The sequence below is a fragment of the Dipodomys ordii genome, unplaced genomic scaffold (assembly GCF_000151885.1).
Source record: "Dipodomys ordii isolate 6190 unplaced genomic scaffold, Dord_2.0 Scaffold63, whole genome shotgun sequence".
NCBI lineage: Eukaryota > Metazoa > Chordata > Mammalia > Rodentia > Heteromyidae > Dipodomys > Dipodomys ordii.
In genome coordinates, this window is record NW_012267279.1 from 9,741,902 (window position 1) to 9,769,258 (window position 27,357).

The 27,357-nt window shown below is 45.3% G+C and overlaps 1 protein-coding gene across 1 annotated transcript; it reads left to right on the forward strand.

The window, feature by feature from the left end:
* The first annotated feature begins 1,993 nt into the window (after nucleotides 1–1,993).
* Vax2 (ventral anterior homeobox 2) lies at nucleotides 1,994–27,013 on the forward strand. The gene is made up of 3 exons (XM_013022495.1): nucleotides 1,994–2,240; nucleotides 22,865–23,052; nucleotides 26,573–27,013. The coding sequence occupies exons 1-3, from the start codon at nucleotides 1,994–1,996 to the stop codon at nucleotides 27,011–27,013; spliced, it is 876 nt and encodes a 291-aa protein (XP_012877949.1).
* Nucleotides 27,014–27,357: the final 344 nt, after the last annotated feature.

The following is a 27,357-nucleotide window of genomic DNA, read 5'->3' on the forward strand; positions in this document are numbered from 1 at the left end:
TGGAGCTGGTCTGCAGGAAGGTCACTGAGGAGCTCTGACACTCTCCAAGGCCAAGGGCAGGCCTCCTCCATACTGCTGCCAGAACCCTTCATCTTAGCTGGATTCCCTTGTGGTAACTGCAGACTTTTCTCACCTATCATCCCTGGATACATTCTAACACCCTTGAGCCCCAGGTGCCAAGAACTCTCAGCACCTACAGATGGTCCATATGTTGGCCCTCTGTCCATGCCACACCCTGGGTGCAATCTCATCTCTCTAGCTAACCACTCAAATAATTTTGTGGTTGTCTTCCCCTCTCCCTCCTCTTCCTCCTGATCTCTCCCTCATTCTCTTCCTTTCCTTCCTCCTTCATTCTAGCAAGATTTCTTCCCTGGCCTTCTTGTCCTTTCTCTTTTCCTGGGTCTCAAACAATTACAGAAGTCAGTAAGAAGTGTGTAATTACACAATTAAGTGATTCATGCACCCCTGCCTGCTTCCCTTTGGCTAGAGAGCTTGAGTTGGATATGCACATCTACATACATTTGTACACATGCACACTGGACACAGGCTAAAGTGCCCAGGTTTCCTCACACTCACACATCTGCACACTCACATACCTACTCACCCTTACAGGACTCCGTGGAGATTGTACTAGGGATATCATCTTGCCACCGACTTTTAAAACGGCATATCCATAGCCTCCTGCTCACAGACCCACTTCATCAGATCCTCAGACAGCCTATAGGATCCTCACTGGCACCTGCCTCACCCCTCTGGTGAGAAGGAAAGCAGCCCCTGGGATTAGAGCACTTTAGTGCGCTCTAGTAAACCTGCACATTTGCACACGTATCTTCCCTCTCAATCCTTCTTCCATGCCTCTTTAAAGCACAGTCAAAGAAAAGGCAATTAGTTCTGGCATCTCCTGGCTAGATTCTCCAGAACAAGCACGGGTGCTGCCTGTGCCCACTCTTCAGAGGGCAGAGTGCTGGACCCGGGAACCCATTCAACTTCTTCCATAGCCTGCCTTACCCTCCCCTGTGTCCAGCCACGCACCCCGGCGCAGTCGGGGAGGGGAGGGACAGAGATACCACAGAGAAAGACAGAGCTACCGGGGAGCTCCAGGAGAGAAAACCCAAGGAAATGCTCGGGCTCAGTTTCTGTCTCAAGGTGCTACCACTGAAGTCAAGGCCTCAGAGCTGTTCCGGAGTCGGGTGTTTGCTCCTTGCCGAGATCTTGGCCTCACCGTGAACTTCGGGACCCCGCTGTCTTTCCGCTTCTTGGTCCCCACGTTACATTTCACCCCCACACAGACGCCCTTCCAGAGTGAGTCCGTGGATCTCCTAGCCTCACGATCAGGCTCATTTACTACAAGGAGTAAATGAGGCTCTCCCCGGAGGCCAGAAAGAGGCTTACGGTCTGTGTTCCTGAGTGTGGTGTGGGTTTGAGTGGCTCACTGAACCCCGAACCCGCACCCCTGTCCCCACCCCACCCAGCCCTCCGCCAAACGACTCGAGCGCGGCCAACCTCCAGTTCTCGGCTTGGTCTCGGCGGGGTCGCCTTCCGCTCGCACTTTGGGTATAGATCCAGCTGAAGCCTGGGGGGAGGCGCTTAGCAGCACTTCCCGGGGGACCGGGGTAGCGGGGAGCAGAGTTGGCCGAGGAAGTGATAGGAGGGAGAGGAGGTTGACAAACTTTAAGGGGGTGGGGGGAGCAGTGTGCGGCGTTCTTCAGTCCCCCAGGGCCGCCCCAGCCTCCCTCTGCGGGGCACTGGGTGGAGCTGGACTAAGGGTGGAGGGTGGACATCGCCCCCTCTCCCTCCTTCTCCCCAGCCGGGCGCAAAGCTCCGGCAGGCCCAGCACCCTGACTCCGGCCCAATCAGCAGGGAGGGGCGGAGCGTCCGGGCTGGGGCGGGGCCGCGGGGGAGAGGAGTCGGGAGGGGGCGCGAGGGGCGGGGAGCAGCCCGCTTGGCCAGCCCAGGCTGGCTGGGCCGGGAGAACGCGGCAGTGGCGGCCGGCATGGGCGATGGGGGCGCCGAACGCGACCGCGGCTCGGCGCGCCGGGCGGAGTCTGGATGCAGCAGTGGGCGCGACCGGGATCACGGAGAAACGGAAGAATTTCGAGCTGATGCGAGTGGCCAAAGTCCAAGGGAGGTTGCCAGGACCTCAGCCTCCAGCCCCTCGGGTTCCAGGGAAAGCGGGGCGGACAGTGACGGGCAGCCCGGGCCCGGCGAGGCAGACCACTGCCGCCGTATCCTGGTACGAGGTAAGGGGACACAGCCGGCGTTTCGATTCCCTTGGGCCCTCGCGTTATCCAGACTGGGGCTTCCGACCTCCCCGCAGCCTTCACCTTTCGATCCATATATTCCTTCACTCATCACCCAGCCGTTCGTTCGACAGATATTATTTTTGAATGCCTATTGTGTGCTACACACTGAGCTGAGCGCAGGGGACAAAGCAGCGAATGAAAGAAGCCTCCGTTCCTCCGCCTTCCAGTTCTCATCCTCTGAGCGCGCATCCCCTCACCCTAGGCCCATCTGGCTGGGTACAATCATAGCGACAGAATGCTGAGAGCTAGGTCACTGTCCCTGGTCTCTTAGGGCAAGGTCGGAGAAAAGTGTACAGCGCGCTCCACAGAGACCAGGATGTGGGTATCATCTGAAGAAGGCCCCGTCCTCCCTCGCCCCCTGCCCTCCCCCCACCCCAGCCTGTTCCCTATCCCCAGCAATCGGCACCCTCACAAGATGTTCTCGGTAGAGGGTCCTGGAAGATAGCATGCTCTTGAGCGCCCCAGCCCGTGCTTCACTGTTCCAGTTTCCACTTCCTCGCGGGGCCTGGGCCCAGCTGGCCCAGCTTCCTTCTCCCGGCCTGTTCTTTGGCATTCTTCACTTTCTCCCTTACTCTTCCCTCTCTTCTCTTCTTGTCCGACCATTTCTCTGCGCCTTCCCAGCACTCTCTGCAAGCAAACATGCCACCGAGGTAGGGGATGGGGAGTCCCAGGTCTCCAGGGCAGATTTTCTGCTCCTCTGAGAAGCCGGGTGCTCCACTTTTATTACATCTGGGCCTCCCACACTATGTGAAAGGAGAAAAGGAGTCTTGGGGATCTTGTGTTCACCCCTTTCTCAAGCTGCCACTAGGGCATGAAGTCTGTTACCCCGCCCCCCCAACCCAGAGCCTGCAAAGGCTAGTATGGAACACTCCCTGCCGTAGCCCCTTCCGCTGGCTTGTCTTCTCCCAGCCTCTTTCCAGCCTCTTTTCACAAAGCGCCCATCCTGGAATCCACTGGGCCTCTAGGCACGACTGGCCAGACATTATTTCTTCATCTTCTGCCCCGAGTTTCTCTGCTCTGAGCTCTGGAATACCATGGCGGAGTGGCGGAAGCTCCCTGAAGCCTCTGAGAATAACTTAAGAGGGGAAACGGGGCGCAAGGCAGAGCAGGGAAGCAGCCCAACATGAAAGCAAGGAACCGAGGGAAACTCAGGGAACCTGGAGTGAAGCCCTGAGATTGGAGGGTCACCATCGCTCTGGGGACAATCTTGAGTTAAGGCCACCGGATATTCCAGCCATTGTGTGGACCTATAGGGCACCTGGAATTAAATTCAAATCCTTTTATATCGGCTGTGAGTGCAAGGGGTCTACAGTTTGATTTCACTGAGAAAATCTGTAGGTAAGACCTCAAGTCTCTGGCTGTGGTGGATCACATTGCACTGCATTCAGAGATGGGCATTGCCTTTGGCCAAGACAGGGAGCGGTGCATTCTGAGCCCAGTTCCTCCTGCTCCGTTTCTGTTTCTTAACTTTTGTATAGAACGAACACATAGAGATGTCCATGCAACCCTCTTCAAGTGCAGACACTGGATAGTGGGAATGAACTTCCACGCTGTAGGGTGGGGCCAGCTAAGCCAGGCAAAGATGTTCTAACACTCAGGTAGGGAAGCCTGTCTACATCTTTGGGAGTGAACTTTTATAAATGTACATGCTTCGTGACCAAGTCATTACATTTCTAAAATACAAGGGAAATATTAGCTGTAAAGCACAACCAATATATTCAGAAATGAAAGGAAAATGGATCCTTCATAAATCCCTCTGCCCTTCGCCATTTAATGACAAGGAGGTTATTATAGGCCTGAAATGCCCAGGATGTCATTTACCACTAATCCCTCCTGTTCAGGGTCACCTGTGTCAGTCATTCACAGCCCCACCATGGCTCAGAGTGGAAACTGATAGATGGAAGAGACCTGAAAACTGGCAAAGGGAAGTCTGCCAAGCCTTGGCCCTCTCACAGGCTCAACATACATTTTTGCCTCAGATTTCTGAGGACATATTCCCCCAAAGTGTTTTTGGAAGAAAACCATTAAAATGTGAAGCAGTGGCATTTGCCTTTTCAGTCTTGGATGCTGCTGGGGTACCCCTCAAAAGAGAGAGTTCCTTTTCTCTGGGTCTTGTCAGCTTTCCTTTCATTCTGTACTTCCCTTCTGGAGAACAGAGAATGCATCTCAGGCTAGCAATTTATTGAGAGGGTCCCTTGGCACTGGAAAGTAGCATGGCTCAGGCGGCACAGATACACAAAGTTGGTTTAGAATACTAGCCTTCAGCCCTCTGAACCTAAACCAATTCTTTTGTCTCCATTTCCTCATCTGTCCTAAGCTTGCTAAGGATCAGAGTTGTTGTAGGTAAACTGACACCCAGCAGGGTCTCATAAATAGAAGGAGGGGGTGGCCCACAAAACATTTCTAGCAAGTGGAGCAGTGGGCCATGATGATCAAAAGTCCCTCCCAACTCACCCCCATCCCATGCACACATACCTGGGTGATACTGGAAAGTGAGCAGCATTTAGGTCAAGAACCCGCTGGTGGTGGTGAAAGGAAAATCAGTGTCACCTTGGAGACATCAGAGTATATCTCTCCCTAGTCCCTTTGGTGGGACTATGGCCCAAGACTTAATTCTCAGGCTGATTCTGCTCAGCTGAAAGACCAGGGGAGGCTGACTGTTCTGCCTTAGTGGATTCAAAATGGAGGCTGTTTCGTATCACATAAGCAAGGCCACTAAGCTAGCATGAGTGTGCTTACCAGCACTTCCCACCTCACCTCCGACACAGTGAGGCTTCTTCCCAGGCCTCAAGCAGCCCCACACCCTGTGTGCTCAGCCCTTGGTCATTGTTTTATAATGGAAAGAGTAGGACAACCATGGTCAGGAATCAATTGGGAAAAAAAAATAGGCAGTTCGAGCCAAAGCTAACTTCTTAACATTGCAGCAGGGCCATTTTGATGGAGCTGGGATGCTGGCAGGCTGAAGACCAAGGAAAAGTATAGTTCAAAACTCCTATAATCTTCCAATCCATGCTGGCATCCCATCCGCTCCCTCAGATATGCCTACGTGCTTCCCAAATTAAGCCAGATGTGACTTCAACAGCGGTATTTGATAGAGCCTAAAATGTGTCTCCCTAGGGATAATGCATGACTACAGTATTTGCTCACCCACTACCCCTTTCCAGCTGGCCTCCCTGCTTTGGGTCTCAAAGTTCCATTCAATGCACACCTTTGGCTTCCCGTCCCTCTGGAAGAGGAGGGCAGAATAATGGCAGGATCCTTGGGAGAAGTAACTCATTAATTAACCAGCAAGAAAAAACAAAACAAAACAAAACCAGGAGAGGCTCTCACCAGGGAACTAGACAGGCAGTCCCAGAGTCTTGGGGTCAGAGGGGGAGCAGGGGGTGGGGAGGATGGCACATTAAACTCCAGCCTCTGGCTTAGGCTAGGAAATTGCTGCCAAGGGGTGTTGGGAGAAATGGGAATTGGCCTTAGTGGTGATCAGTGGGGACTCCTGTTCCCTTGTGTACAAACACAGCACAATGGAGGGCAACCCTCAGGGCCTACCTCCTAACAGACATTGCCAATAGTACTGCCACTCAAGGGGCCAGGACTTCAGAGGATCTGGCTGGGAACTAACTGCTGGGATGATAGACACCCCCACCCCTTCACCCCTAGCAGCCTGGTGAGGACTCAGCCCCGCCTTGCCGCTCATTTCCGGCCAGCAACTGGGCCTAAAGAGAATTGTCCAGGCTGAAGGCCTAGCTTGGCGGGGCAGGCAACAAAGATGGGGCGCTTCCCATTGCTGCTATAAAGCTATGAATAGAGCCGATAACCAGGTCCACTCTCCAAGCGCTACAGGGCTCGTTCAGGGACCACACTTTAAGAATTTTATGTTGGTTTTGTTGTTAGGAGTGGTTCGTGGTTTGTTTTTCTGAGTCAAGGTCTAGCTATGCAGCCCAGGCACCTCCCTATGGTCCTACCTATGCTTCTCCAGCGCCGAGTTTACAGGCATGCCCCACCATACCTGGCTTTATTTATTAATTTGACTAATTTTGGTGTTTTTGGAGACTGTGTTTCTTTTTTATTTTCTTGGGGTGGATTTGTTTAATGGCATATTTTTTTTTCCTTTTGCTGCTCCTGTTCTGGCAGGACATCCACACATGCTGGCTGGAGTCTATCAAGCCCCATCATTTGGGGCTTTATTTTCCCCTTTAGTTATTCACCATCCCTCTTAGCCTCCCCCCCTCCACATAAACCGCAGCAACCCCCAGCCAAATATGTGTCTTCTCTACTCAGGCTTCATTTTCAGGGAACCGTGGAGGGAGCGTTAAATGGCTCTTTTCCTTTCTTGATATTCCTGCCACTCTGACAACACTTACTGCTCACACACACCTCCACTCACCGACTCCCAGGTAGAGAGAGCCAGGTGACTCTGAAAGGTATGGATAGGAACTGGGGCACACAGAAAAGGAAACCGCTCCAGCCTGCACTCCGGGGCCATCTCCCGCAGCTGATTCTAGTCTTCAGTCTTTGCCCAATCTTTGGGGGATAAAAAGTACCTACTAGTAATGTAGCCCCAGGAGGCGCCATTTCCTCGCTTGCTCCCTATTCCAAACTTTCCCCTTGTTGGATAATTTTCTTTCAACGGAAAGAAGACCATGTAAATTTTGCCTTCGATTTCTTTTTTTTGTTTCATATAAAATAACGATTGCACTGAGTCTTCCCGGCGAGCCTGTAGCCGATTCCTCTTTGTACATCCGCCGGGTTCTGTGTCCCTGTCCCAGTTTAAGAAATCGGACAGGGGTGGGGTGGGGGGCAGGGACAGTGGAAACCTACTGGAGATCCTCAAGACGGTGGGGAGCTAGGCAAGCTATTGCCCTCTGCTATCCGGGATTGCTGCGGTTAGGAGCCTCCTGGCTTCTTCCAGGACACCTCTTCTATGTCCTGGTGGCCTGGGCCACGGTGGAAGAGGTAGCTGGAGGGAATCAGCCCTTAACGTCAATAGTGAGAACACCCAGTTAAGACTGCGTGCTGGCTACCGTGCTGGGCTGAGAAGGGCGTTGCAAGGCCCAGCAGGTGCCTGCAGAGACCAGGGAGAGACCTCTTCTCTCAAGGCCTAGCTTCTCCCAGTTCAGGATTTCCTTAGAAATCATAAGGGTGCTTTGTATGTGCCAGGTTGGTTCTAGCGGGGGTTGCCCGCATGCAGCTTCCCAGCTTGGAGATGCTCCCATGGCAGGCGGGGGATGGCCCGAGTGAGCCCGGTGTTCACGCATGAACACCAAGGTTGCAGGAGCCAGATTCCCTCCGCGCCACTTTAGGAACCAAGTGGGAGATGGGCGCCATGACCTCCATCCACATGCTCTTAGCGTACAGTAGGGTCTCACAGATTTTTTTTTTTTAATTTGGCAAATACATGAAAGGAGACAAAACTGTCCACACATTTCCCTAGGTCTGAGGCAGCAAATTGTCCCCCACCCTAGAACATATGTTCTGAGATTTTTTTTGACGTTACAATTTAAAAGTATATGAAATGGTAGTCATGGGATGTTGTATTTTTAAAATACAACATTAACCACACCTGACTTTTTGAATTCTGTGCAATCTGCAACTATGAGAACCAACGAAAAATCCTGAACCTTAACCTTTAAAATGATCATTACGATTATTTTATATTTTATTTTTCCATCTTAGTGGCATATATTAGTTGCACAAGGGGATTTCATTGTGATATTTCCATAAAACATACAATGTATCCAGATCAATCTCACCTGTCACTTCCTCTCCTCTCCTTCTGTGACTTCTGAAGCCAATTTCAACAGATTTCATTGTTCTAGTCTCATACATGTGCATAACTTAAATTACCTTTTAATTTTTGTTTATTTATTTTTGGTGCCAGTACTAGTGCTTGAACTCAGAGGCTGGGCACTATCCTTAGCTTTTTCCCTCCCTCGAAGCTGGTCCTCTACCATTGGAACCACAACTCCACTTCCAAATTTCTCTTTAAAAATATTTTTCGAGGTGCTGGAGTTTGAAGGTGGGGCTTTCTACTTTCCAGGCAGGAGCAATACCGCGGAGACGCCTCCAGCCCAAAAAATTTTAAATTAATGTTTTTTTTCACAATGATCATACCACCAAGGAAGGCAGGGCCGACGCGGTTGGAGTGCGAGGGTCGGAGAGCCAGGGCAGGCGGCTGGGTGTTCGCAGTCCTTTGCAAAACTAGCCTGAGTTGAAAGAACCGCGGGTTAAAGCCGAGCCTCTGTCTCCCCGGAGTCGCGCGGTCCTGCAGCCCGAGGCTGGAGTCTGAAAAATCAGGGCAATGGAAGGCGCTGGCTCTGCGTTTTGTTGGAATCCTTGTTCCTTCCTAAGGCTCGAGCGCTCAGTGTCCACCCGCCAAGCTTGAGCCCAGCCGGGCTGGGGGGAAACACATTCCTGGATGTCTAGCCTCTGCCAAGATCACACTTACCATGTGAACCTGTAAATAGATGAGTACAATTCAATAAGTAACACGTGCTCCTGACGAAAGACAAAACCGGAAGCGGTCGAAGGCTCCCCTAAAATAAGCCACCATTCCTGGTACCCTGACAGGCCATTTTCCCACTCCCTTATACAAACATATGCACAGAAGAGACTCGTATTTGACAGGATGCTTACAACTTACCTTTAAAACGTTTTGTTTTAAATCTGCCTTGGACATCTTTTCCGGTTAATCAGTTCATTCTGTCTCTTTGATTGTAAATCAGCCATCGTCTTTGGGAAATACTTAATTTCCCTAAAGAAGGGACCTTCTGGTTGTTTCTTGTCTTTCTTTCTTCCTTCTTTCTTTCCTTCCTTCCTTTCTTTTTTCTCTTTCTTTCTCTCTCTTTCTGTCTTTGTTTTTTTAAACAAACACACTGTGAGATGAACTCCCAAAGCAAAGAAGAGGTTTTCTGCCCGTTTTGACCTTACAGTGAAATAAATTTCTTGCAGTGTAAATGCTGGATTCTTTAAAAGATTTAATGAACACAATTTTAACAATATTTTCACATAATTGCAAAGTGGAAATTCATCCATCTTTTTCATACATATATCAAAATTTGTTTTTAAGTACAAAGTGAAAAACCTTCCCCTATCCGTGTCCCCATCCCCCAGTTCCCTCCCTGTTGGTTGAAGGCAGCCATTTTTATTGTTTTCTAAAATGCCCTACCCCATATATATATATATATATATATATATATATATATATATATATATTTTTGCTTTTGCAAGTTAGTGCAGCTATGCCACTTTTTTTTCTTACATTGTATCTTGGCATGGAAAGAACTTGTTTTTGTTTTACAGATGCATACTATTCTCTTTATGAGGGTTGGACAGACCGTGATATATGTAACTGGGTGCCTTGTTGATGAACATTTAGCTTATATACATAATTCTGCTACTGTTATATGTTTTGTTCTGTTTTCGGTCGTGGGGCCTGAACTCTGGGCCTGGGCGCTGTCCCTCAGCTCTTCAGCTCAAGGCTAGTGCTCTACCACTTGAGCCACAGCGCCACTTCCAGCTTTTTCTGCTTATGTGGTGCTGAGGAATCGAACCCAGGGCCTCATGCATGGCAAGGCAAGCACTCTACCATGGAGCCACCTTCCCAGCCCCTGCTACTGTTATATGTAATGCTGCAGTAAATAAATTTGCTCCTTGGTTATTTCCAAATGAATGGGTATATCTGTCAAAGAATTCCTAAAAAGTGGGTTACTGGGTCAAAGGGTATCTGTTTTTATAATTTGGAACATAATGCCAAATTGTCCTCCATCCAATGGGAGCAGTTTACACTGCTTCCAGCAATACCAGAAAATGCTCATTTCTCCACACAATTTTTTTACCCATTTAACCAATAGAGTGTGGAAATAAAAAACTACTTGCTACTTTTGAATAGCAACACAGTATCACACTACACAGGTATTATACTATTTATTTAACTATTTTCTATTAGTGGACAGAGTTAGGTTGGTTCTATTTTTTTCATTTTTTCATGAATAATGTTGTGAACATCTTTGCATCCTAACTTGAACACATAGTTTAAAAATAGACCTCATGAGGCAATTTGGAAAATGTAAAAACAAGTGGGATATTTTAATGCCAACAAACACTGGTTTTGTTGTGATAATAGTATTGTAGTTATATTTCTTTTTTTTTTTTTTTTGGTCCAATAGTGGGGTCTGAACTCTGGGCCTGGGTGCTGTCCCTCAGCTCTTCAGCTCAAGGCTAGCACTCTACCACTTGAGCCACAGCGCCACTTCCGGCTTTTTTCTTTTTGCTTATGTGGTGCTGAGGAATCGAACCCAGGGCCTCATGCATGCAAGGCAAGTGCTCTACCACTGAGCCACCTTCCCAGCCCTTGTAGTTATATTTCTTAAAGGAATCTTCTGTGGGTAAGTGATACAATGTCTGTGATGTGCTTAAAACTGTGGCAGTACCAAAGAAACAAGACTGTTCCTGAGTTGATAACATTTAAAGTTGAAGGATGAATATCATAGTTCCTTATTGAAGTGGTGCTGTAGCTCAAGTGGTAGAGCGTTCACGTTGAGCTGTGCCCAAGCCCAGAGTTCAAGCCCCATGACCGACAAAAAAAAAAGTTACATAGTTCCTTATGCTCTAATTTATGCTTAGCATTTGTAATAAAATGTTTAAAATAGTAAGGGTCATTTCATACATACATGGTCTCATAATTAGAGAATAAATTGCTGAAATTTTAACAATCTAAGTATGTGCACTTAAAGTTATAATAGATATTTCCACAATTTGTGCTAAAACTCATTTCTATTTCTTGCAATGAAAGTATACATACACATATATATGTAAATATATCCTTCTAATCTAGAATATACTCTAACTTGTAGAATAAAATTTTTTCAAATAAGAAAATTCAGTTTTCAATTACTATTGAGGACTATTGTTTTACTATATTTATCCATTTAATTTTATTTTCTGTGAATTATTTATACTTAGCCATTGCTCTATTGTATTGCTTGTGGTTTTCTTACAATTGAAAACACTGTGACCTGTGTTGCAAACACATTTTTATTTAAACTTTGTAAGATTCCCTCCCCCAAAATTGAAATGGAAATAATCATCATGTGTAGTGGGTTGGTTTCTTCTATGGTTTAGATTTTAGTTCCTAATTAGGTAAGTTTTATCTATCCAAAGTAAAAATACCTTCCCCCTCACACACATATACACAAATCCCTCAGTATCTGGTACAGTGTTCCCCCACACACATTCCAATGCACACATTCTCAGATGTTTCAGACAGTGTTTACATCTAACCTCAGACATCCTCCTGGATATTTTCAATCATCTCTAGATGACTTATATTACCTATTACAAAGTAAAGGCTATGTAATTAATTGTTATACTGTATTGTTTAGGGAATAATGAGAAAAATCTTTTAATAATAAGTAGAAATGCAATTTTTAACTGAGTACTTTAGGTGTGAGGTTAGTTGAATCCATGGAAGTGTACACACACACACACACACACACACACACACACACACCTTGCTTCCATAAATTTCAAGGGTAGGCTAGAAGTATAGCTTGATGACAGGTCATTTGCCTGATAGAGACAAGGTCCTGGGTTCAATGAGGGATAGTATTGCAATAGAAATCTCTATAAAATTTCTGGGACAAATCATCTGTGCCATTTTTATTTATTTGTTTATTGTAAAATTGTCCTTCATAATGTATAATTGTATCAAATTATGTGAATATTAACAGAGAAAACATGCTCTCAACTTGGCCAGCACATAGTTCTAGTCTGATAAAATATGACATCTCAAAAGAATATATCTCTTTGCTGGTCTCACTTTTATTTCTCTGATCCACTCCTAGATTTTAGTATATTTTCATTTTTATTAGCCACCTATATTTTTCTTCCATGGATAACTTCCACTGGGCTGCTTGACTTTGCTCCAGGTCTGCCAAAGCTGCTTGTACTAGATATCTATTATGAATATTTTCTACAGATCTATCATTTCCTTTAACCATCTGTCATGATACAGAAGCTCTTATTTCTAGATACTCAAATTCTGTCATTTATTTCCCTTTATTTTTTCTATTTTTTATTTTTTTGAGATTTATTATTTTTTACTTAGGGGTTAGATAGACTTGTGCTTATTTTTACATGCAGTGTGAGAAACATTACTAATGAGCTAATTTTCCAAAAGCTATGTCTTTAATAATCCAGGCTTTTCTCCAACTAACTTGGAATATTATATTCACAGAACACTCCAAATCCCCCTAGATGCATGGATTTATTTCATAACTCTCATACCAGCATCATACCATTGCAGTTACTGTAGATTTAAAATATTCTTTGCTGTGTGGCAATAACACTCTCTCCTCATTCTTTAATACTTTTTCTTAACTATTCTTCCACTTTTAATTTCACCAATGTGCTGGAGAATGAATTATCCATAAGAATTTTAAATATTTTTATTATCTTTAAGTAGTTGCACAAAGGAGTTGCCATTTAACAAAGCAGTTTATGAATGCAATATGCCTTGATCAATTTCAACATTCTGACCCATCCTCCTAACCTATCTCTTCCCTAGTTCCCTCACTTTTCTTAATTTTGTAGGCTATGCATTGAATTTTTTTCAAGTTGTCAATATATATTTTATTTTTTTTATTTTTTATTGTAAAGATATTATACAGAGGGTTACAGTTACACAAGCAAGGTAATGAGTACACTTCTTATTGAGCATTGTTACCCCCTCCATTGTTTTCCCCCTACCATCCCTTCCCTCTCTACCTTCCCCGAAGTTCTTTTTTTTTTAATGGTGATTAAGTGATTACATAACTTCCCAAATTTCACAGTATTGTGGAATAATGATGCTCATTTAAAGTCACAAGTTCTAACTTTCTTGGAGCAAATTGACTATCACGATCTATAACATATAACGGGCTCTTGCTCTTCTTTTCTGCTCTCACTCTCTCTCTGGCTCTTGCTCTTATTCTTGCTCTTCTTTTCTATTCTAGCTCTCTCTCTGCTCTCTTGCTCTTCTTTTCTGCTCTCACTCTCTCTCTGGCTCTTGCTCTTGTTCTTGCTCTTCTTTTCTATTCTAGCTCTCTCTCTGCTCTAGCTCTTTCCTCTCTCTCTCTCCTCTCTTTCCCAGCCACGTGGAGTGCAAACCTTGCCTGGTCCCAGCAGGTCTACCCCTTACCTGAATACCACGTGAGTGCTACTGTTCTTACCCCTCTCTCTGCTCTTTTCTGGCTCTTTTCTCTCTCTTTCCTCTCTTCCCAGCTCTCTCTCATTCCCAGGCCTTTCCCAGCCACGTGGAATGCCAACCTTGCCTGGTCCCAGCAGGTCTACTGAATAAACCTACCCCTTACCTGAAAAAAAAAAAACATATAACGGTATACACATATACAACATACATGTGATCAGCAGCATGGGGTTATTTAGTAGTGGTTCAACCAGATGAGTGGAAGTTCTTTGTTTCTTAAGTCCTGCTAATTTTGTCGTATCACCTAACATTTTGGATTTAGCATCCACTTATCAGGGAGACCATGTACCATTTGTCTCTTCACTCTTGGCTTACCTCGCTCAACATGATTCCTTCTAGCTCCATCATTTCCCTGCAAATGCCATTATTTTGTCATTTCTAATGGCTGCTATGCATTGAATTTTTTAACTGCATTTTCCAGTCTTTCCCCCCTCACCCCTTAATCCCCCCCCTCGCCCACCGCACTACTTCTCTTCATTCATCTACTCCACCCCTTTCAACTACCCATTTTCTGGTGTTAATTCTGTTGACCTTTGATTTAGCCTTTCTAGAGCATTACACTGTTTGAGTTCTCTCCTGAACCTACTGTTTTTCAGTTAATACATTTGTGTACACTTATATACTACCTAAAGTATTTACTTATATTTTACTTATACACTAATTCTAGCTTCCACATATGAGAGAAAACAGGTAACCTTTGTTTCTCGGGGTCTGACTTCCTTCACTTAATACAACTGTCCAGATCCTTCCATTTATCTGCAAATGATGCAATATAATTCTTTCTAATGGATGAGTTAAATTCCGTTGGGTATACATACTACATTTTCTTAATCCATTCCTCCATTGGGAGGCATCTGAGCTGATCCATACCTTGGCTATGGTGAATAGTGCTATAGTAAACACCGTTGTGCTGATAGCTTTTTTGTATCCTATTTCCATAAAGAGTTGTTTTTTTTTTTTTATCACTCGTGGAGCTTGACTCTGGGCCTGGGCGCTGTCCCTCAGCTCCTCAGCCCAAGGTGAGCACTCTACCACTTGAAACACAGCACCACTTGCAATTTTCTAGTGGTTAATTGGAGATAAGAGTCTCATGGACTTTTCTGCCTGGGCTGGCTTTGAATGGCGATCCTCAGATCTCAGCCTCCTGAGTAGCTAGGATTACAGGCATGAGCACTGGCACCTAGCCCAAAAGAAGTTTTGATAGTAGCTATGGTAAATTTGTGAGTTAGGGCAGGAAAGGCCTGATCTCACTTCAAAGTCAGTGCACTGACAGGTTGTCATGTAAATAGAGTACTTAATGTGTTAGGTAGGAAATCAAGTCAGAGAAGGCTTTCTGGGGTCTATCAGGAGCCATACCAGGAGGGGGGAACCATATTTTTCCCTGGAGGTTGGAAGTATAACTATTATCAGGAAGTTTGTACCTCTCCGTAGCAAGATTTTGGAGACAAATATCACCCTATTTTCACCCCTAGGATGCACCCTTTTATGAGGAGATCCCAGAGACAACAAAACTCAGGATTCATGTCATTTAGACTCAAGCATGATCACCCTAACAGTGTTTAAAGTTGTACCTCCTTCCTGGTGTTTCCACTAGATCCACCCAAAAAGGGACAATTCAGGGGAGGAGGGGTAATGTCAATAAAAATGAACTACATTTTTCTGCAGAAACAATACACAATTTTGTAAGTACACTCATGATTAGGCCATCATGCCTGGGCAGGGACTCATCTTGGTACTCAGAAACCCAAGCTGAGGGGGCTGGGAAGGTGGCTCAGTGGTAGAGTGCTTGCCTTGTATGTATTAGGCCCTGGGTTTGATTCCTCAGCACCACAAAAGCAGAAAAAGGTGGAAGTGGCACTGTGGTTCAGGTGGTAGAGCGCTAGAGCTGAGGGACAGCGCCCAGACCCAGAGTTCAGGCCCCACAAATGAAGAAGAAGAAGGAGGAGGAGGAGGAGAAGGAGAAGAAGAAGGAGAAGAAAGAAGAAGAAGAAGAAGAAGACAACCCAAGCTGAGGACCCTTGTCTTCTCCCCTTCTTCCAGAACCATCTCAGCCAGGAGAGGGAGGTGCTAATGCACACTCAGAGTTTACTAGGTTTCAGTAATCTGGTGAGGCACAATCTCAGCACTCACTTTCACCTTACCTGGTTCGTTTTCGACACACCAACTTGTACATCTCATTGTTGCAATGGGTCCACCTGTATCCCTATTTAAATGATTTGTTTTTTCCCTTCCCCTCCACAAATTATACTGACATCAAATACAGTGAAAGCAGGGGTTATACTGTGGGGGAGGGACATACAAAGCAACAAAGAAATCATCTTATAAATGTGTTAGAAACAATCGCATGAAAGAAAAAAAACATTTGAATACATATCTTAGGGTTCATTTCCCTAACATCACCTTATCTGACCTTTTCTGCTTGACTCAGACATATACTACATATTGCAAATAAGGGAAACCATGGGACCTATGTTTCTTTGGGCCTGGCTTACTTCACTTAATATAATTTTTTCCAAGTCTTACCTGGTTTTAAATTGTTTATTAAAAGTAATTTTTAGTATAAAACACTTTTATTACAAAACATTATTTATTACAGAATATTATAAACATTCTTATTACAAAATTAGTTTTTATTTAAAATAAGTTACTTAAAATTCATTAGCAGCCTCCCTCTTGCACACGAGGTCTTTTAAGAACAACATTATTTTTCTCATTTCTATATTCCCAGACTCTAAAAATGTCACTTCACACCTAGTAGGTACTTATTAAATATGGATAATACTATACATTATTTCATGAGGTGTGTGTGTGTGTGTTTGTGTGTGTGTGTGTGTGTGTGTGTGTGTGTGTGTGAGATTAATTGAAGATAAATGTCTTGTGGACTTTGTTTGCCTCGTCTGTCTTCAAACATCAGATTGCAGCCTTCTGAGTAGCAAGACTAAAAGGTGTGAGTCACCAGAGCTCCTGTTTCCTAAGTTATTTTCTCACAGTTAATATCAGTTCATAAAATTATTGTTTCATTCCAATTAATTGTGATTGCTTTAAGATATGTTGTAGTTCAAATGTACCCTAATCTATGCCATTTCTTTTGGGTATATCATTGAGGATGTTTTCATGCCACAACAAACATCATTGTTATATAATACTTTGAAGCATGTGAGCCTACATTTATTTAGAGCAATAGTTCCTAAAACAAAGTCACTGAAGCAAGTTATGTACGTCTTAGCCAGGTGACAGTGGCTTATATCTATAATCTTATCTACTTAGTTATATACATATTTAATTTTAATAAATGAAGTCTTTTTTGAGCAATAGTACAGGAGTGTGAACTCAGAACTTTATGCTTGCTAGCACATGCTCTACTATTTGAGCCATACCCCCAGCCCTAGATAAATGCAATCTTAAATGGCTGTAACACTAGGTACTGGTGGCTCATACCTGTAATCCTAGCCACTCATGAGGCTGACATCTGAAGAGCTCAGTTCAAAGCCAGCCCAGGCAGGAAAGGCCATAAGACTCTTATCTCCAATAAACCATCAAAAAACAGAACTGGAGCTGTGACTCAAAGTGATATAGTGCTAGCCTTGAGTAGAAAGGCTTAAGAACAGCACCCAGGCTCTGAGTTCAAGCCCATGACCAACCAAAACAAACAAAGAAAAAAAGGCTGTAATATTTATGGTCCTATACAGATATGAGATGATGATTTCTCTAAAGTACCTTATTCTTTTATTAATCACCTGTAGGTGTTTTTACAATCTCACAGTGACAATGGCTTTTGATTGCTGTATAACCTTGCATTATCCTGATGATTACAAAACTATGTCCATCTTATAGGGTTTTTTTGGTGAATGATCTAGATAAATTACGCAGTTTTTTTCTGCTAGGCTGCTTCCTTCTTCTTGTTGCTAGAATTTGAATTCAGGGTTTTGCCCTTGTTAGGCAGGTGCTTTACCATTTGACCTACCCCTCTAATTCTTGTTGCTCTGGTTATTTTAAAAACAGGGTCTCAATATTTGCCTGGCCTGGCCTGGACCAAGATTTCCCCATTTACACTTCTTGTCATAGCAAGGATGACAGGAATGCATCACCATCACCACTATTGATTGAAACTTGGTCTCGTGAACTTTTTTTTTTTGCCTAGGGTGGCCTGAAGTTTCAATCCTCTTGACCTCAGCTAGGATTACAGGCATAAGCCACTACTGCCCAGCTTTTCCTTTGTAAAATATTATTTATTGAGCTGACAATGTTTGCCTGTAATATATAAGACCATAGGTTGGATTCCCAGGAACCACAAAAAATGGAGAGAAGGAAGAAAGAAGGGAACAAAGGAGGGAAGGAAGGAAGGAGAAGAGAGGGGAAGCAGAGGAAGAGGAGAGAGAAGAGGGCAGAGGACGGAAGGGGAGGGGTGGGAGAGGGGAGGAGAGGAAGGAAAATAGTAAAAAATTCATTTATAAGTGTATTTTGTTTATTCTGGATATCATTTCTTCACATCTTTTTACAAGGATTTCTTTCACAGTGTTTGTTGTTGTTGTTGTTTTGTTTTTTGTTGGTTGTGGAGCCTGGGTAATATCTCTGAGTTCTTCTGCTCAAGGTTTGTGCTCTACCACTTTGAGTCACAGCACCACTTCCAGATTTCTGGTGGTTAATTGGAGAGAAGTCTCACAGTCTTTCCTGCCTGGGCTGGCTTTGAACTGCAATTCTCAGATCTCAGCTTCCTAAGTAGCTAGGGTTACAGTAGTGAGCCACCAGCACCTGGCCCTTCACAGTGTTTCCAGCATTTTTCTTTGGCATCAGTGATTGTCTCATACACAAGTTTGCATCTTTAACATGGTTAGATGCATTATTTATGCTCCCTTTATGGCCTCCAGTTTGCTTAGAAAGCTCCTTACAAACCTCAGGTTACAAAAATATCCCCCTATATCTTCTTATAATGCTTTTATCATTTTATGCTCTATAATTGGCTTTAAGATTTACTTGGAGTATCTTACTTATAGTGTAAGAGTGGTACTTTGTTTTATTCCCAGTAGATAATTTATGGTCACCAACCTACTCAGCTCCACTTATTGACTAGCATGTGTCCAATTTTTGGCTGTCTCTTTTATCTTTTGTCTGTTTGTTATTATAAAGTTGATGTACAGAGGGCTTACAGTTACATAAATTAGGTAAAGAGTACATTTCTTTTTTTGTGCCATCTTCTTGAAATAGATTGCTGTATGTGCTTGTATTCAGTACTGGAACCTTCATTCTATTGCCTACTATTGTTCCATCATTTGAGCACCATCTCCAAATCCACTTATTTACTTGGTATTTTACCATAATGCATTTTAAAATTAAATACTCACTTTAGCCTCCTCCTAAGCATGTAAAATCATGGGTTTAATTTTTTTCTAATAAACATTAAAATAAGCACACAACTTTTGAAATGACAAATGTTTGTCGTGTGCCATTTAGAAAGTCATCTCACAATCAGCAAGTGGAAGGCTGAGGCACCTGGGAAACTGGTAGTGAGTTCTTTGTGTTAGTGAATTTGTGTATTTTGAGGGGACAACAGGGCACTCTAGCTTCGAAGCATGTTTTGGCTGTTGTTGACTTTTTTGGGGGGGGGTCCGGTTGTGGGGCCTGAACTCTGGGCCTGGGCACTGTCCCTCAGCTCTTCAGCTCAAGGTTAGCGCTCTACCACTTGAGCCACAGCGCCACTTCTGGCTTTTTTCTTTTTTTTGCTTATGTGGTGCTGAGGAATCGAACCCAGGGCCTCAGGCATGCAAGGCAAGTGCTCTACCACTGAGCCACCTTCCCAGCCCTAAGTTTTATTTTTTTATTGTGAAAATACTGTACAGAGGGGTTACAATTACATGGGCAAGATAATGAGTACATTTCTTATCAAGCATTGTAGCCTCCTCCTTTGTTTCCCCTTCCCTTCCCTTCCCATCCTCCCTCCGCCCCCCCATTCCTCCCCGCCCCCCCTCGTGCATATAGTTTTATATGATCTGTATATAACCACAGATGCATATAACCACAGTTACACTCAAAATACAGAATTACTGTGTCATCCCAGAGGCGCTCCCTCCTCATCCTCATTCATGGTCAAATTCTCCCTCTGTGCCATACCCCAGGAACCCACCAGAGCTGAAGAACTGAACTAAAGATAGGTGTGAACCACCACACTGACTTTTAAATATTTTTACTTTTAGCCATCCTAATAGGTATTTCTCATCACAGCTCTAATTTGTCTTTATATGGTGGCTAGTGATGGAGGACAACTTTAAAAATGTTGTTGTCACTATTAGGAAGTTGTACAAAGGAGTTACAATTTCATGAGTCAGGTGATGAGTAGCTTCCTGGATGACAGTGTCACCTCTTCCTTTATTTCCAGAAGGGACATCTTGTGTGCTTGTCTATATGGCAGTTTAATTTTGAGATTTTAATTTTTTAGATTTTTAAAATAAAATCTTGGTTTAAAAAGAGCACAGAAATTCAACATTAACAAGTGAAATGTAGGGCTGGGAAGGTGGCTCAGTGGTAGAGCACTTGCCTTGCATGCATGAGGCCCTGGGTTCGATTCCTCAGCACCACATAAGCAAGAAAGAAAAAAACCGGAAGTGGCGCTGTGGCTCAAGTGGTAGAGCGCTAGCCTTGAGCTGAAGAGCTGAAGGACAGCGTCCAGGCCCAGAGTTCAGGCCCCACGACCGGACCAAAAACAAACAAACAAACAAATAAATGAAATGTAATTGGGATGTAGCTTAATGAGAAAACATTTGCCAAGCTGTGGTTATGTGGCTTGTTGTAGTGTCCAGTGGCAAGTCTGAGATTGTCTTTCCTGGATAGTGTACCCAGAGGGAGAGAGCTGACCTTGTTTGTGCTTGTTGGAAGAGGAGAGGGAAGTTTATGTCTGTCTTGATCTCATGCTCAGACTCAAGTGCTTCAAGGGTGGGCTCAAGTAGACTGTCTTAGGGAGTGAGGATGAAGTCTTCAGGACCAGCTGCAACAGCATCTCTTCCTGACCATACCCCACAGGGACAGACACATTTCCTTATGCCGTGGCTCTGCAGATGGAGCCACTTGGGTATTGTAAGGAAGTTCTCAGGCTGGTCTCACAATTGACAATGGCAGAACTCAGGTAAGGAAGATGAGCTCCATCACAGAGTCATCACACATATTACCCTATATTTTTTGGAATGTGCAAAGGATGGAGCTGAGGGACCAAGAGTTCCCCAGAGGCATTTGGTTCCTATGATACTTCAAGAACAAGGCCCTCATGCATTTGATGAGGTCTGGTGTCAGGGGAGGACTTGGGCTGGGTTGGTATGGGAAGACAGAGAAAGGGATCCTGCTGAGCAGTGGCTTGCCTTCTCCCTAGGACTGACTGTGAACAGGAAGGTGCTTGAGAACCTCTGAGGTCAGGAGCAGGAATCATGAGCCAGATTATGGAGGAGCCATTGGCATAGGCAGGAACCCTCAAGAGTCAGTTTGTGGGGCAGGGGACTAGAGTGCAAGATTGAAGTTAACCCTGACATAAGGACACTCTTTGGTGAGCAGCACATCCTGTTAGAATCCTTTCACATTCACTCCAGGAGGAGGATGAACCCATTCAAAAGACTGCTTTCTTTTTGAAACCATAACTAAAATAGTTTTCTTTCTTTCTTTTTTCTTTTGTCTGTCATGGGGCTTGAACTCAGGGCCTGGGAGCTGTTACTAAGCTTTTTTTTGCTCAAGGCTATTGCTCTACCACTTTGAGACACAGCTCCACTTCCAGTTTTCTGGTTGTTAATTGAAGGTAAGAGTCTCATGGACTTTCCTGCCTGGGCTGGCTTCAAACGGTGATCCTTAGATCTCAGCCTCTTGTGTAGCTAAGATGACAGGTGTGAGCCCCAGTGCTCAGCTAAAATCTTTTTTTACTGTAACCTGTCAAATAAAAGAATAAGATTATCCAAAGAAGGTATTCATGAATTCAAATGAGGTGGTTTTCTCCCACCCTTCCACGATTTGACCCAGGGCCTTTGGCATACCTCTGCAAACTCTCTACCACTGAGCTTTATATGGCCAGTCCTTAAGTTTTTGAGACCCAAGCTGATCTTGAGCTCAAGATCCCCCTGTCTCTACCTCCCAAGTGCTGAGATTAGAGGTGTATAGTACTAAGCATCGTAAAATTCAGGTGTATTTCATTTGTTGAACACTATCAGTGTGACCACGAGTAAGTTACCTAAAATGTGTTCTTGCTTTTTCACCAGTAAAATGAGATTTCCATGTTGCAGCTCCAACTCCATTGAGACATTAGGAAGTTTACAATACAAAAACAGTTTCTGGCCTAAAGCAATTATTACAGAAATGTGACCTTAAGACTAAAATGTTAGCCTCCATCATACTGCAAAAGCCAACTGTGCTCCCCCTGGTGGATATTGGAATTCCTGCAGCTGTGCAGGTTGTGTTGATGCTCTAGGCCTACCAGGGCTGCTTTGCTCTGCTTATCAGGACTGCTCTGCACTGCTTAACTTTCCATTGCTGCTGTTCTTCTATTATGGCAAGTTACTGTTAATCTCCTTTCACTACTGGAAGCACTATTCATTGTGAGTTGTTGGGTAAATCCTACAGGACATGAGGCTGCATATTTCTACCATCTGATGGCTCAAATTCAGATCATCTCCACCCTTACAGTTATAGCTGATAACTTACTTTCCTAACCATTTTGTTCAGGAAAATGGTTGACATGTTGTGTTGCTACTAAGTGATGATATGTAGTAAATGTGTGCCAAGGTTTTCAACCTCTTTTTTTGCCAGTCCTGGGGCTTGAACCCAGGGCCTGGACACTGTCCCTGAGCTTCTTTTGTTCAACGCTAACACCCCACCACTTGAGCCATAGCACCACTTCCAGCTTTTTCTGTTTATGTGGTACTGAGTAATCAAATCCAGGGTTTCATGCATGCTAGGTAAGCACTCTACCACTAAGCCACATTCTGTCTTAATTAAGTTCTAAACTATGGAAATGCTGGGCCTAAAGAATATTGTTCCAGAGCCTGGACATGCTTCTGCTCTCCTGTTACATGGGAGTTGTCCTTGGGCTGGGCTGCTCCTGGGGATCCCAGACCCACATTCTGTCCCCCTATGCACCAGCAGCTAGCCTCCCAGTGGACCCTAGAAGGGTCTGTAAGACAAAGGGCTCATGCACATGTGCACATATACATACACAGCTTAGGACCTGGCTGGCTTCTAGGCAACTCCAATAAGTCTTACCTACTACATAATGAAACCCTGCCTCAACAACAGTTGCTGGTGATGTAACCCAGCTAGCGAATTAACCTGGCTCCCTTCATGGACCCCACAGATGCCAAGGGAACCATCCGGGAAATTGTACTGCCCAAGGGCCTGGACTTGGACCGGCCCAAGCGGACTCGCACCTCCTTTACTGCAGAGCAGCTATACCGCCTGGAGATGGAGTTCCAGCGCTGCCAGTACGTGGTGGGCCGTGAGCGCACAGAGCTGGCCCGCCAGCTGAACCTCTCAGAGACACAGGTAAGAGGCCAGGCCTCGATTTCTTCACTCCTAGAGAGGAGTGGCAGTCTGGGAACTACTTAGGATATGAGGCCATGTGTTACCACAGGGAGACTTGACTGGAGGAGTTCAAATATGCATGAGTGGTAGGTATAAAGCAAGTAGCAGACTAAGCAAGCACACTGTCAGCAAGTGAGTCTTACCTGCCCTGATAGCACACACTTGTAATTCCAGTACTCCAGAGACTGAAGTAGGAAGATCTCAGATTTGAGGCTAGCCTGGGCTATATAATGAGAGAGGGGAGCCAGAGGGAGGCCAACAGAAGAAGCCTTTCAAATACATCTGGCACTTGGGTACAATGTGAGAGGGCCAGATAAATGGGGCAAGCTGACACTCAGAGAGTGACTTAGGGGAATGTTGGATATGGGTAGAACCTCAGAAAGGAATAGCAAGGGTTTGGCTTGCTGGAAACAAAGGAACTGGGGAGGTGCCCCGCACAATGCCATGTGCCTGTAATCCTAGGCATGTGGGAGATGGGAGAATCATTTGAGCTCAGGATTTCAAGACCAGCTTAGGCAGCAGAGCAAGAGCCTATCTCCAGATCAACTGTCCCGACCGGCAGGACTTCAACGAGGGCAGTGAACCTAAGCGAGAAGGAATGAAGGGACAAGAGACACGAAGAATGACAGCAAGACAGGGATTCTGATCAAGCTGCCAATTTTTATTTTTCACACAGGGGTATTTATATGTTTAGAATAAGGAAGCTTTTTCATTGGCCTTAGCAGCTGCAGGATGTTTGCTTAGGGCAGTGTGAAAAGGTGTTCCTTAGCAGCTACCTGGTGTTTGTTTGGGGCAGGATGAAAGGGCCGGATTCTATAAACAGCCTCGAGATGTTCCAACGAGATAGTCAAGCTTAGCTTCTGGAGAGAGATGAAATGTGACACTTTGGGGCTAGGGATCTCTTCTCTATTCTGGACCCTTTCCCACCCTCTGTACTTAACCCAGAGGAAGGTCCTCTCATAAACTGAGTACCTGCCCTGTGTAAATGGAGACACTCGAAGCTGGTGTCAGAACCACAAAATGATAATAGTAAAAATGATGCTTAGTACTTATCAGCATCAGGTACAAAGTGCTCTGCATGCTAGTGGATGAATCCCTCCCATTTCACAGACAAGGCAAGATTTTGCTTAGGCTCTCACCTGTCAGCCTAGCTGCTCTGGAGGCTGAGATCTGAGGATCACAGTTCAAAGCCAGTCCAGATAGGAAAGTCCGTGAGACTCTTATCTCCAATTACCATAAAAGCTGGATGTGGACATAATGGCTCATGCTTGGGGGACATGAGTTCAAGCCGCAGGACACACGCGCGCGTGCGCACACACACACACACACACACACACACACAGAGAAGTGAGGGAAATTTAACAGGTATGATCTAGTTGACGGGAATAAGTCCTTAGAGGTCATCCTTGGGGACCCTATTTTGTCCCTGGGTGCTCTCCTCTGTGAGCCAAAATAACTTTTCTCCTTTAAGTTGATTTTTTTGGCATTTTGTCACCGTCACAGGAAGGTAACACACCCTCCTTTGTCTTTCCTTGATGCCAGAGTTATGCAATAGCATACACAAGCCTCAGGTAACCTTTCCAGGGGGCCTCTCTTACCCGGCTCTCTCCTAGGGGGCTCATCTATCCTAACTAGTTTAGTCCTCAGCATAACCTTGGGGGTTGATGTGAAAGGTTCCTCGTACCAAATGTGGCACGTAGTCCCACACCATCAACAACAAACCCTGTCTGAGGCTAAGTGTCTCAAAGAGATCTATTGTGTCCTCTGGCTGTACCTTTCCATGTGGGGACTTGTCAAAGCCCAGGAGTGATGCCCTCCAAGAACCTGCACCCATCTTCTAGTCCACTGTCCAGGTGGATAAGATTCCAGAATTCCTTGCATGTGACATTTGTACTCCCTGCCTCAGACTCTCTCGGAGCAGTCCTTTTCAGGACAGACCACAGCCATTATTCAGAACCACAGGCCCTGGTGAAATTGCACAGCCTCTTACATAAGATTTAAACTGTAAATCTCTGAATAGGAGCTAGTGTATTGTATGTTACTCCAACTGGAAAGCCTGGCCAGCATCAAATACCTACCTGTCAGCTCAGAAATCAGAGCTACTTAGTAGTCCACAAACACTGTTTGACTAGCTATTTTCTTGTTTCAAAATGCTCTCTGGTTTTATACTATTAACACATTAATATCTACCATATTTTTATTCTTATCACAGATATCATTTTACACTCCATACATCTTGTTTTATACATTGTATAAATGACCATATTTACCAGTCAAACCAGTGGCTCATGCCTATCATCCTAGCTACTTAGGAGGCTGAGATTTGAGGATCACGGCTCCAAACCAGCCCAGGCAGAAAAGTCCCCATGAAGACTCTTATCTCCAATTAACTACTCAAAAGCTGGAAGTGGTACTGTGGCTAAAAGTGGCAGAGCATTAACCTTGAGCAAAAGAGCTCAAGAACAGCATCTCGGCCCTGAGTTCAAGCCCTACAACTGATAAAATAAACAAAAACAAAAAAAAGACCATACTTGGTTAGAAAAGAATAAGTGAATAAATGAACAAAGGCAAAACTCAGTGGGAAGGCGGCAGAAATGGATACTGTTAGCAGAGTAAGAAAGAGCTCAGGCACCCTTTGTCAGGCACCAGAGTCAGGGTGGACCATGAGCCAGAGGCTCCCACCTTGCCTCTTGCTCCTGTAGGTGTTAGAGTTGGCAGCTGGAGCCTAGACCTTCAGAGCACTGTTTTTCTCAACTTGGAATCACCTGGTGAGTTGTAGCAACTGCTCGAGCCTGGATCCCAGCTATCCCCCTTTCTGACTGGGTGATTCATGTTCAAGGTTAAGCTCTTTGAGTAGCTCTCATGAGTGGCCAGGATCAAGAGGCATTGCCATAGAGATGGAGGGGACTGGGGCATGGAAGAGGGCCTGTATGGCAGTGGGGAGAGGGCTGGGGGGATGGAGATGGCCATCATGGAGGAAGGGGTGTAAGGAGAGCCTGTGGAGACTCCATCTAAGCTACTGTGTGAATATGGACCAGGGCACTTTGGAGACCCCCATTATATGATATCTACCAGTTGATGGGGTTCTTGACATAGACTTCAGTTAAAAAGCCTGACTCTCAGCTGAAATTTGGAATTATCAGAAGATAAATGGTGGCTAAGGCCATAAACATGCCCAAGAACAGAATAGGTAGACCAAGAAGGGATGTTGAACTCGTAAATTATACCTACCTTGTCTGCCAATCCATCTCTTCATCCTAGGCCAGAATCCACTTCAGCAATGAAGGGATGTCCGTAATTTAGGGATGAGAGTCCCTAATCAGTTCCCCTGAGCAGGCTGCTTGTGAGAAGACCTTAATGATAATCTTTCTCCTTCTCACCCCATGTGTCTCCCTCCTCCCATCCCTCCACTTCTTTCTTTGTCTCCTCCGCCTGTCCACCTTGCTCTGCCTGTCCCCCTCTCCCCTCCTGACATCCCAAGGTGAAGGTTTGGTTCCAGAACCGCCGCACCAAACAGAAGAAAGACCAGAGCAGGGACCAAGAGAAGCGGGCATCGTCCTCTGCCTCCGAGGCCTTCGCCACCTCCAACATTCTGCGGCTTTTGGAGCAAGGCCGGCTGCTGTCTGTTCCCAGGGCCCCCAGCCTCCTGGCACTGACCCCCGGCCTGCCTGGCCTGTCTGCTGTCCACAGGACCACCTCCTTGGGTGACCCCAGGAACTCCTCCCCTCGCCTCAACCCGCTGCCCTCAGCCTCAGGATCCCCTCCACTGCCACCCCCTCTGCCAGCCGTCTGTTTTGCCACGGCCCCACTGCTGGACCTGCCTGCTGGTTATGAACTGGGATCCTCTGCCTTCGAGCCCTACAGTAAACTAGACCGCAAAGGAGGCAGCCCTGGATGTAGCAGCAAGAAAGCTAACACTTAAGACTCCCACATATGTGTGTGTGTGTGTGTGTGTGTATGTGTGTGACACTCTGGACACTCCAATCCCCAGCACAGCACTGCCCAGCCTCCCAGTCCCAGCCAACTGCACTGAGCAGGCCTGAAGAGGAGGGATGGCAAACCACATGCCCTCCTCATCTGCCCCCAGCTCAGAGACTTGACCAAATGGCCTTGGTCCCCGCAGAGTGTGTTTGTGTGCGTGTGTGTGTGTGCGCGCGTGCGCGTGTGTGTGCACAAGTGTGTGTGTTTATGTGTGTGTGTATGCGTGTAAATGCAGTATGCATGGGTGTCTCTCACTGAAATAAAGGAAAACTATGAAAAGAAAGG